Raw genomic sequence first — 12054 nt, forward strand, 5'->3', positions numbered from 1 at the left:
CATACATTAACTTATTTATTTCAAGTACTTATATAGCACCATCAATTTACAGAGCGCTTTACATATATAAATTGTACATTCACATCAGTCCCTGCCTTCAAGGAGCTTTTAATCTAAGATCCCTAACTCACATTCATACATACTAGGGCCAATTTACACAGGAACCAATTACCTTACTAGCATATCTTTGGAGTGTCCAAACTCCAGGCAGGTGGTGTATTTTGTTCTTAGACGAAAGTGCTAACCACTACACCACTGTGCTGCCCTGTTACTTAGTTACTTAGGGCCAGATTCACAAAAGAGATACGACGGCGTATCTCCTGATACGCCGTCGTATCTCTGTGATCCGCCCGTCGTAACTATGCGGCTGATTCATAGAATCAGTCACGCATAGATAGCCCTAAGATCCGACAGCTGTAATTGACCTACACCGTCGGATCTTAGGATGCAATTCTAGGCCGGCCGCTAGGTGGCGATTCCATTGCGGTCGGTGTAGAATATCCAAATGACTAGTTACGGCGATTCACGAACGTACGCTTTACCCGTCGCTCTAACTTTACGTCGTTTCCGTCGAGATACGCCGCGTAAAACTAAGGCTGCCTTCTAGGTGGACTAGCCAATGTTAAGTATGGCCGTTGTTTCCGCGTCAAAATTTGAAAAATCACGTCGTTTGCGTAAGTCGTCCGTGAATGGCGCTGGACGCCATTTACGTTAACGTCGAAACCAATGACGTCCTTGCGACGTCATTTAGCGCAATGCACGTCGGGTAATTTGACGGACGGAGCATGCGCAGTACGTTCGGCGTGGGAACGCAACCTAATTTAAATGGTGCCCGCCCCATTTGAATTAGGCGGGCTTGCGCCGAGCGGATTTACATTACACCGCCGCAAGTTTACAGGTAACAGCTTTGTGAATCAGGCACTTACGCTGTAAACTTGCGGCGGTGTAACGTAAATGGGATACGTTACGCCGCCGCTGCGCAACGTAAATCTGGCCCTTAGTTTTAAGTGATATTAACTTGTGAGGCCTCGTACACACGACAGAGTTTCTCGGCAGAATTCACAGAGAAACTCGGTCAAAACCCGGATTCTGCCGAGAAACTCTGTCGTCTGTACACTTTTGGCTCGATGGAGCCGCCGAGGAACTCGTCGAGAAAATAGAGAACATGTTCTCTATTTTCTCGTTGTTCTATGGGAGAAGGCGGCCCGCCGAGCTCCTCGGCGGCTTCATCCCAGAACTCGACGAGGAACTCGACGTGTTTGGCACGTCGAGTTCCTCGGCCGTGTGTACGGGGCCTTACGTACACAAAAAATTTAAGTCAGGAAAACGTATTTTCCAAATGTATTTGATATATATTTGAAGGTTTTTATATAAGAATAAATACAATCATTTGTTTTAAAAAAAAGGAATAGTCTCATGAAACAAGGCTTTCAAAACAAAATAACATTAAGAGCCGGTTCACAGTGGGGCGACTCGTCAGGCGACTCAGCCGCCTGACAAGTCGCGTCCCATTGTAGTCAATGGAACCGTTCTAATAGCAGCGACGCAAGTCGCTCCGACTTAGAAAAAGGTTCCTGTACGACTTTGGGGGCGACTCGGGGCGATTTGCATTGACTTCTATACAGAAGTCATTTTGAAAATCGCCTTAGAAGTCGTCTTCAGGTCGTCTGGCCGAGTCGCCCCCGAAGTCGTGCCGCCCTAGTGTGAACCGGCTCTTATTGTTTATAAAGTGTTACAAATGTAATATTATTAAAGCATCATCAAATGTAAATGAAAACATTTAAAAAAAACAAAAGAAAAGAAAGCAAAATGCCTCTTTCTCAGCTAACAAATCAAACTGAAACGCACACATGTATATACAGTATATCTGTAAAGAAAATTTTTAAGCCTTTTAGGAAAGTAATTTGCACTTTAACCACTTCAGCCCCGAAAGGATTTGCCCCCTTAATGACCAGACCATTTTTGGCGATATGGCACGGCGTCGCTTTAACTGACAAATTACACTTTTTGGGGAACAGTGACATTATGATCAATGTATAAATGACAGTGGCAGGAATTAACACTAGGGGGCGATCAAGGGGTTAAGTGTGTTCCCTGGGTGTGTTCTAACTGTAGGGGGGATGGGCTACCAGGGACATGACAAAGATCTGTGGGCCAAATCCTCAAAAGAGATACGACGGAGTAACTGCTGTTACTCCGTCTTATCCCTGGTCCTAGCTATGGAACTGATCCACAGAATCAGTTTTCCATAGTTAGGGAGAAGATCCGGCATGTGTAATCTTAGTACCGCATCCGCCGCTGGGGGCATTTTGTGTCGAAATGCCGCCTCGGGTATGCAAATTAGTACTTACGGAGATCCACGAAGCTTTTCTGCTTAGTTTTTTCTCCGTAAGTATTAAGTTGCATACGCAAAATTAGGGCTGCTTTTACATGGTGTAAAGTTAGTACACCATGTAAAAGCAGACCCTTCTGTCTAGCGAAGCGTTTTTTTTTCGAATTTGAATTTTTTTTTCGCGCCGTATCTTTTTTTTTCCCGACTCAACTTTATTGACCCGTCGCAATCCACAAAGCCCGACGTAACGTAATTTTGCGCTATGCACGTCGGGAAAATGACGTCACGAGCATGCGCAGTACGGCCGGCGCGGGAGCGCGCCTCATTTAAATGGGAATCGCCCCCATGAAATGAGGAATGCCTTGCGCCGGCGGAATTTAAGTTACACGGCCAGAAATTTCTAGGTAAGTGCTTTGTGGATCGGGCACTTAGGTAGAAATTTTAAGGCAGTATAACTTAAATTAGAAATTCGCCGTTACGCCGGGTCTTTGTGGATTTGGCCCTGTGTTCCCGATCACTGGGAACAGAAGAGCTCTGACATATCATCTGGCAGAACGGGGAATAGCATTGTTTACATAAGCAGTTCCCCCGTTCTGCCTCTGTACACCGTGATCGCTGGTCGCCACCAGACATCGAGTCTGCCAGACCCCTGCAGCGGTACTATTGTGTGCAATATCTCTGAAACAAACCAGCACATGCGTTTGTTTTTTTACAGCACAAATCAGCACAGATGCATTTCTTTAAAAAGCAGTAACAACCTGAGTAAAAAAGCCTGTTCCCTTGCCAGCATGTTGCAGAGAAGGACACTTGCTGGCTGTGTGGAAGCAGTGGTCTCTCTACAGCACAGGTGTCAGACACATGGCCCGTGGGCCGATTCCGGCCCTCCAGGCCATTTCATGTGGCCCTGATAGAGACTCATTAATTAATTGATTTCCTGATACAATCTCAGGGCTACCCATTCTGCCGTCTGATTCAAATTACTATGGTGAAATATGTGCAAATCTATGGAGAAAACAGACCACATCTCACCTCTCTCTGCTTCAATCCCAACACAGGAAGAGCAAGCCTGCTGGCTCTTTATTAAAAAAACACAGAATCACAAAACATGCACACCCACTCTACCCTCCTCCCTCCCTATATGGCTTGTCCTTGGCATGAAGCTTCTCATTGGCCAGTTCATATAAAAGGGTGGTTTCCTATTCCATGTTCATTCCAGACCAGCTGCACACACCCTTCTTGTCATGTGACATAAAGTCCCCTCATGTTTTTTTTCAGACTCATTCGCCATTTTACATAGAATTCCTTTGGTTACAAGATTCAATCAGTCCTCTGGGTGAGGGGAAGACATGATGAGGGGGATGGTCCGGAGCACACATTCCAAAGATGAAAAATGTAGAGGAAATGGCTTCTGAACAAAACAGCTTTTCCTTATATTTTCAATGTTGATAGAACTTATCAAGGAAAATAAGCAGTATTGATCATTCTCATACATACATATGCATATATAAAAAGAAATATGGAAATATAAACCGAAATTAAAGAAATATAAACCGAGAAACATTTAGTGGTTCTAATAAAAGAATAAGCTCAACTTATCAAATAGGAATTTTAGAATCATCTCCACCACAGCCCTTGCACCTCTCCTGCAGTTCCAGCTTCTTACTTTCTGGTTTCAAGCAATGCATCCAGCTTCTTCCCAGTAGCAGCATAAGAAAAGGGCGGGTGCACTGTGATGTAAGGGAGAGTGAGGGGCTTAACTTCTGATGGTGGGGTGGCTCTTGACATCTAATGTAAAGGGGAGGGGATGCGCTGGACATCTAATCTTACAGATACAAACGGCCCTTTTGAGGGCAATCATAATGCTGATGTGGCCCACAATGAAATTGAGTTAGACACCCCTGCCCTACAGAGATCCACACACCCCTGCCCTACACACTCCCAGCTGAGTCCAACCTATAGCTGTGCAAATATGTATACTACATAGCTCTCACAATCCCTGCTCATTGGATAACCCTAACTGCGACTCAGAAGGGGAGGCATCGGACTTCTTCAGAGAGACCACTGCTTCTGCACATAGAGCAAGGGTCCTTTTCTGTAGCATGCTGATGGTCCTTTCTTCTCAGGCTGTGGATATTTCTTAAGAAAACCAACTGAAATGTATGACTGATTTAAACTGAACATTCAATAATTGAAGATTAAACAGCTGTTTAGAAAAATGTAAAAACAATAAAATAAAGAAAAAAACAGGACATATATATTTAAGAAAAAGGGAAAAAGATATATAAAGTGTGTTTTTTTTTATTATGGTATTAAAATGCTTGCTTTCTCTATCCAGGGCACGATGAGATATAAACAAATCATCATAAGGGCCTCCTTGTTCTCCATCATGACTTTTCTGATGGTGAGATGGTCCATGAACACCAAAGACATCCCCCAAATGATGTGCCTTGCCCCAACACCAGCCAGAACGCCGCTCCCCATAATGAGACAGTCAGTAACCCTGTCTAATGGCACCTACACTTATCATCTGAACCTAACCAGGTTTGAGGCGGAGTTCCCCTACCTACAGAGTTACCGTTGCACACTCATCCAGGAGCCAAACCAAGAGGAACAAGAAGCAACCAACCAAAAACTGCTGATCCTGGCGGTGAAATCCCGACCCAGTACTGGGACAATGAGGTTAAAACTGCGGAAGACATGGGCTAAAGAGAGAGAGATAAACGGATACAGAATTAAACCGATATTCTTGTTGGGAAAGACGAATGCGGAAGAACATATGGAAATGGCCAAACGTGAGAACCAAGAGTACGGTGACATTCTACAATGGGACATGACCGAAGGACACCATAACTTGTCCTTGAAAGAACGCTGCTTTTTGGAGTGGCTTTTTCTAAAGTCACCTCAAGTGGATCACATTTTTAAAGGTAAGAGAGGAGTGCCCAGACTAGGCACACTAAAGCATTTACATATTTTGAACAGGCACTCTAAAGCATGCTCTCATTCACTTCTGTAATTATTGGCATTGTGGAGAAATTCATCCTCAAAATTCACAACAGAGGCACTAAAACCTTAGCTCTTTTGCTCTTACTTTCTATGGAAGCAGAATGTTGGCACCCTGCCAGTCCTGTACACTTCTACTCTACACAGTTGGTATTTCCATGCTGTTAGACACCAAATGAAACCAAATTTTGAATCTTTTTTATGACCTTTGAAGAACTTCATATTACAAGCAACCAGGGAGGTCAGTGGCAGCTTGTTATAAATATCTATTGAGTGACTTAAAGTGGTACTATAGCTTCAGTTTTTTTTTTTAAACAAACATGTCATACTTACTTCCACTGTGCAGTTCGTTTTCCACAGAGTGGCCCCGAACGTCCTCTTCTGGGGTCCCATGGTGGCTCTTGCGGCTCCTCCCCACAGGAGCTAACCCCCTTTGGGAAGCTCTCTCCCGACAGGGTTACCTTGCGGGCACGCTCCCGTATGATACGGTCGGCGGCTATAGCCGCCAAGTGTATGACTCGGCCCCGCCCCCCCAGTGCGCCGCATCATTGGTTTGAATGACAACAGCGGGAGCCAATGGCTGCACTGCTATAGATCTAACCAATGAAGAGCCGACAAGCTGGTTGGAAAGCGACACATGAACGCGCCCACGGAAGTTCGGGTAACAGGTGGGTAAAACGGGGGCTGGGGGGTAGTGGGGGTGTAGAGTGCAAGGTGTTTTTTTTTTTTCACCCTAATGCATAGGATGCATTAAGGTGAAAAAACACGAAGGTTTACAAATCCTTTAAAGTCTTTTTTTTTTTATTTCTTCTTAAAAAGTTTTATTGAAAACAGAAAGAGCAAACAGAACAAACAATGCAGGTTTCAGATAAAACATTGCCATAACCATAATGGCAAACAATCATAGTTAACTGTAATACCGATTAGGGCCAACATACCGGCAGTACATAAACAAGTAGTTATGCATTGCTAACCACAATGACAGCAATATTATAGTAGAAGTCTGTCTAGAACCAAATTCACCGGAGAAAGCCCAGGGGCATCTAACCATGGGGACCATCATTTATTAAACTTGCCAGATTGTCCTCTGTGTTGGAAATACTTCTCCAACCGCAGAGCATCCCCCATTTGGGTAGTCCATTCTTTCAATGTAGAAGGGTCAGCCGCCTTCCAATGCCTGAGAATAAGCTTATGAACCTGGAAGAGGGCTCTGAAAATCGCCTGTTTAGGATTATCCTCAATTGGAAGATCATCCAGAATACATGGTTTAACCTGTCCTGTTAAAGAGCTGTGTGTCTATGTCTCTGCAGCCTCTCATCCCCCTCCTCTCCTGTGTGTCTATGTCTCTGCAGCCTCTCACCCCTCTCCCGTGTGTCTATGTCTCTTGCAGCCTCTCACCCCTCTCCTCTCCTGTGTTTCTATGTCTCTGCAGCATCTCACCCATCTCCTCTCCTGTGTGTCTGTGTCTCTGCAGCCTCTCACCCCCTCTCCTCTCCTGTGTGTCTATGTCTCTGCAGCCTCTCACCCCTCTCCTCTCCTTTGTGTCTGTGTCTCTGCAGCCTCTCACCCCTCTCCTCTGTGTCTGTGTCTCTGCAGCCTCTCACCCCTCTTCTCTCCTGTGTGTCTATGTCTCTGCAGCCTCTCACCCCTCTCCTCTCCTGTGTGTCTATGTCTCTGCAGCATCTCACCCATCTCCTCTCCTGTGTGTCTATGTCTTTTCATCCTCTCACCCCTCTCCTCTCCTGTGTGTCTATATCTCTGCATCCTCTCACCCCTTTCCTCTCCTCTGTGTCTATGTCTCTGCATCCTCTCACCCCTTTCCTCTCCTCTGTGTCTATGTCTCTGCAGCCTCTCACCCATCTCCTCTCCTGTGTGTCTGTGTCTCTGCAGCCTCTCACCCCTCTCCTCTCCTGTGTGTCTATGTCTCTGCAGCCTCTCACCCCTCTCCTCTCCTGTGTGTCTATGTCTCTGCAGCCTCTCACCCCTCTCCTCTCCTTTGTGTCTGTGTCTCTGCAGCCTCTCACCCCTCTCCTCTCCTGTGTGTCTATGTCTCTGCAGCCTCTCACCCCTCTCCTCTCCTGTGTGTCTGTGTCTCTGCAGCCTCTCACCCCTCTTCTCTCCTGTGTGTCTATGTCTCTGCAGCCCCTCACCCCTCTCCTCTCCTGTGTTTCTATGTCTCTGCAGCATCTCACCCATCTCCTCTCCTGTGTGTCTATGTCTTTTCAGCCTCTCACCCCTCTCCTCTCCTGTGTGTCTATGTCTCTTGCAGCCTCTCACCCCTCTCCTCTCCTGTGTGTCTATATCTCTGCATCCTCTCACCCCTTTCCTCTCCTCTGTGTCTATGTCTCTGCAGCCACTCACCCCTCTCCTCTTCTGTGTGTCTATGTCTCTGCAGCCTCTCACCTCTCTCCTCTCCTGTGTGTCTATGTCTCTGCAGCCTCTCACCTCTCTCCTCTCCTGTGTGTCTATGTCTCTGCAGCCTCTCACCCCTCTCCTCTCCTGTGTGTCTATGTCTCTGCAGCCTCTCATCCCCCTCCTCTCCTGTGTGTCTATGTCTCTGCAGCCTCTCACCCCTCTCCTCTCCTGTGTGTCTATGTCTCTGCAGCCTCTCATCCCCCTCCTCTCCTGTGTGTCTATGTCTCTGCAGCCTCTCACCCCTCTCCTGTGTGTCTATGTCTTTTCAGCCTCTCACCCCTCTCCTCTCCTGTGTGTCTATGTCTCTGCAGCCTCTCACCCCTCTCCTCTCCTGTGTGTCTATGTCTCTTGCAGCCTCTCACCCCTCTCCTCTCCTGCGTGTCTATATCTCTGCATCCTCTCACCCCTTTCCTCTCCTCTGTGTCTATGTCTCTGCATCCTCTCACCCCTTTCCTCTCCTGTGTGTCTATGTCTCTGCATACTCTCACCCCTTTCCTCTCCTGTGTATCTATGTCTCTGCAGCCTCTCACCCCTCTCCTCTCCTGTGTGTCTATGTCTCCTCAGCCTCTCACCTCTCTCCTCTCCTGTGTGTCTAGGTCTCTGCAGCCTCTCAAACCTTTCATCTCTTGTGTGCATGTCTCTGCAGCCTCTCACCCCTCTCCTCTCTTGTGTGTATGTCTCTGCTGCCTCTCTCAGTTACACAGAACAGGGAAAGTGATGGGATGCAGAGATGCAATCACACATGATAGGAGGGTGGTGAGACCCTGCAGAGACACGACAGGGACATCTATTAATAAGATAATATGTCTCTGCATTCTCTCACCCCTCTCCCATAGATCGATACCATGGATAGATAATATATATGGTTAGTGATCTTCATACATAATAAGTGATTTTTTACTCTCTACAGTTGACGAAGATGAATTTGTGAACCCAGACGTGATTGTACAGTTTATTACAGAATATGGATCCCCAGATACAATTCATGGTTTTCACTATCATAGGCCACCTGTCCTGCGTGAGACCAAATACAGCATCACAGAGACTCTGTACCCTCAGGAATATTATCCAGCTTTTGTCTCCGGTGGCGGCTTTCTGTTCCCGGGAGCCTCAGTGACCGGCCTGTACATGGCCTCCCTTCTACTCCCTGTTTTCCCATTGGACGACGTATATTTTGGATTTCTCGCTGTGGCGGCCAACCTAACCTTTCGACATGACAGTCGCTTCTACGTGCGAGGATTAAAGTACGATGTGTGTAAGTACAAAGAAGCACTGGTGGTCCACGGTATTAATGAAGAGAACATGACACGGATATGGCAGGAAGTACAGACAAGGAACTGTCACACATGGTACAAAAAAATTATTTTATTCTCGGACTAAAACACATCAAACTGGATTTTGGAGGCAAAATAATGGATTAATTTTTTTTGTATGTTTGCCAAACTTTTTAATAAGCCCGATTAATACACATTGACAAGTGCAGATTAGGTCCCGGCCCGGGATGGACTGGCCATTGGGACTACCGGGAGTTTCCCGATGGGCCGATGGCTCAGTGGGCCGGCTTCAGTGACAGCGGACCGCTGCCCCCCTCCACTCCTTTGTCTTTTCCTCCCCGCAGTGCTCACCTGGGCGGGAACAGAGAAGCAGGGGGAGGACCAGAGGAGCAAGGGGGACAACAGAGGAGCATGGGGGGCCAGAAGGAGCACGGGGAGGGGACAGACAGCTGACTCAACAGCTATGGCCTGGGAGTTTCTCACTTCTACCTAATCTTGTCCTATGGGGGGGGGCACCGAACTGATTCTTTGCCCCGGGTGAAATAATGTCTAGCTTCCCACTGGTACTGCCTATAAGAGTACCAGTACCAGCCGTTCTAATCTAATAAAGTAGAACAGCTAGTGGCTAGTGAAGGGGGAGAGGGGGCTTGGGTGGCCGGGGGGACGGGAGTTGTCCGGCCGCCATGGGAGAGACCTGTCAAAGTTAGCCAGTCTGGATGAAGTCCAGGGCCAAATTTTTGTCCCAGTCCAGCCCTGGTCCGGGGCCACCCCAATGCCCCATAAAAAGGCTGCACTGCTTTCACTGCAGACATTCCTAAAGGCTTCCTGGTGAAGAGGAATAAAAAGTCCCACTTTGCCATTCAAGGCCTGAGCCCCTTACCAAACATACTAAATAACTAAAAGTTTGTGAACACCTGGCCATCACATCTATTTGAGCTTGTTGGACATCTTCAAAAACATGTCCATTAATAGAGAGTTTCCCCACTTTTTCAGCTATAAAAGCCTCCACTCTTCTGTGAAGGCTTTCTACAAGATTTTGGACTGTGTGTGGGGAAATTTGTGCCTGTTTGTGAGGTCAGGAAGAGAAGACCTAGCTCACAATTGACCATCCATTTCATCCCAAAGGTGTACAGTAGCAAGGACGTACTTACAGGGGTCGCAATTGTGATCTGGCCCCATGCTCCAGGGGGCCCACGCGGCTCCCCTGTACATCTGATCAGGAGGGGGGTTTGGGTAGTGGCATATGGAGGAACAGATCCTCTCAATTTTCCTCCTGCAGCCGCAAATAGCCTACTTCTCCTCCCCTTCCTCCTGCAGCTGCAGGAGGAAAATTAATAGAACCGGTTCCTCTATATGCTGCCACCCCTCCTGCCCAGATACCACTGTTCCCAGTCCCTGTGTGTGAAAAAATTCCCAAATGTGTTTCCAACATCCCAATAATTTAAGTTTATAAAGAAAACCAAAAAGGAAGAAGGACCCCCCATTTCTGAATAGACAGAGCCAGTGATTGGTACTGACTACTGACGCTGTCCATTTATAACTAAAGAATAGTAAACTGTGTTTAATATGCTTCAGTTTGTGAATGAATGGAAGCTCTGTACAGAGCTATTCCTGTACATTCATTCTGTGCTGCTGAAGCTGCAGAGATGGAGATTGGGGGCTCTGTCCTCAATCTCTTTTATCTGTCTCAAAAGTGAAACATCATAGGTATGTTTAGACCCCTTGATAGCTCACCAAAGTCCCACAACGGGGCTCCTAAAAAATTGTAAAAACAAAAATAAGTAAATTAAAATTGTAAAAACTAATAATAACTAAGAGTAACAAAAATAAAAAAACAGTGATACCAATGGCGGAATTACCTGGGCCGCAAAGTTAGAACTTGTGACTGGATCCTTGCATCCCACCACACTGTAGAACATGTGAAAAGGTCCCGCAACAGGAGTAAAGGGCCTTAGGATCAGTGGGAAGAGCCCCGGTCAAGGGGGCCCTTTGTGGTTTCTTGCACTGGGCCCCTGAAGGTTCTAGTTAAGCCTCTGTTCAGTGGGGTTAAGGTCAGGATTTTATTTAGGCCACTCCCCAACAAACTGGTCAAACCATAACTTTACTTTGGCTCCACTCTCCATTGAAGACTACAGTTATGCCTCTGTTCAGTGGGGTTGAGGTCAGGATTTTATGTAGACCACTCCACAACAAACTGGTCAAACCACGCCTTTACGAAGCTGGCTTGACTCTCGTTTGAAGACTCCAGTTATGCCTCTGTTCAATGGGGTTGAGATCAGGGTTTTATGTAGTCCACTCCACACTAAACTGGTCAAACCATGCCTTTACAAAGCTGGCTCCACTCTCCTTTGAAGACTCCAGTTATGCCTCTGTTCAATGGGGTTGAGGTCAGAGTTTTATGTAGGCCACTCCACACTAACTTCAAGGTCCTCCACACCAAACTGGTCAAAACATTAGCCGGATTCAGAAAGACTGGCTTAACTTTGTGCGGGCGTAGCGTATCTCAGATACACTACGCTGCCGTAACTTAGAAGGCAGGTACCGTATTCACAAAGAACTTGCGTCCTAAGTTACGGCGGCATAGTGTAAATGGGCCGGCGTAGGCCCGCGTAAATTCAGTTTCTGAATCGGCATATCTACCTCATTTGCATATTCGACGCGGAAATATACGGAAGCGCCCCTAGCGGCCAGCGTAAATAGGCAGCTAAGATACGACGGCGTAGGAGACTTACGCCGGTCGTATCTTAGCAACTGAGAATACACTTAAAGATATGACGGCGCGGATTCGGACTTACGACGGCGTATCTACAGATACGACGTCGTAAGTCTTTCTGAATCCAGCTACATGTCTTTATGGAGCTGGTTCTATCCATCTGGGAAGGCTTCCCATACAATTTTGAAGTGCGTCTGGTGGAATTTGTGTCCATTTAGTCAAAGGAACATTTGTGAGGTCAGGTACTGATGTTGGATGAGAAGACCCGGCTAGCAATTGACATGTTCAGTATGTTTGAGGTCAGGGCTCCATGCAGGACA

General features: G+C 46.8%; 1 protein-coding gene across 1 annotated transcript; it reads left to right on the forward strand.

Annotated features, from left to right (window-relative positions):
* Positions 1–4670: 4670 nt before the first annotated feature.
* On the forward strand, positions 4671–9243 carry LOC120931026 (beta-1,3-galactosyltransferase 5-like). The gene is made up of 2 exons (XM_040342150.1): positions 4671–5256; positions 8658–9243. Exons 1-2 carry the CDS (start codon positions 4674–4676, stop codon positions 9125–9127), a joined length of 1053 nt encoding a protein of 350 aa, XP_040198084.1. The 5' UTR covers positions 4671–4673; the 3' UTR covers positions 9128–9243.
* Positions 9244–12054: the final 2811 nt, after the last annotated feature.

Source organism: Rana temporaria, chromosome 3, assembly GCF_905171775.1.
Source record: "Rana temporaria chromosome 3, aRanTem1.1, whole genome shotgun sequence".
NCBI classification, from domain to species: Eukaryota; Metazoa; Chordata; class Amphibia; order Anura; family Ranidae; genus Rana; species Rana temporaria.

Excerpts from the sequence above, each read along its gene's own strand:
- LOC120931026 (XM_040342150.1), top strand. The coding sequence starts at position 4,674 with ATGAGATATAAACAAATCATCATAAGGGCCTCCTTGTTCTCCATCATG. Across the intron at positions 5,257-8,657 it reads AGTGGATCACATTTTTAAAG|TTGACGAAGATGAATTTGTG; the intron begins GTAAGAGAGGAG and ends TACTCTCTACAG.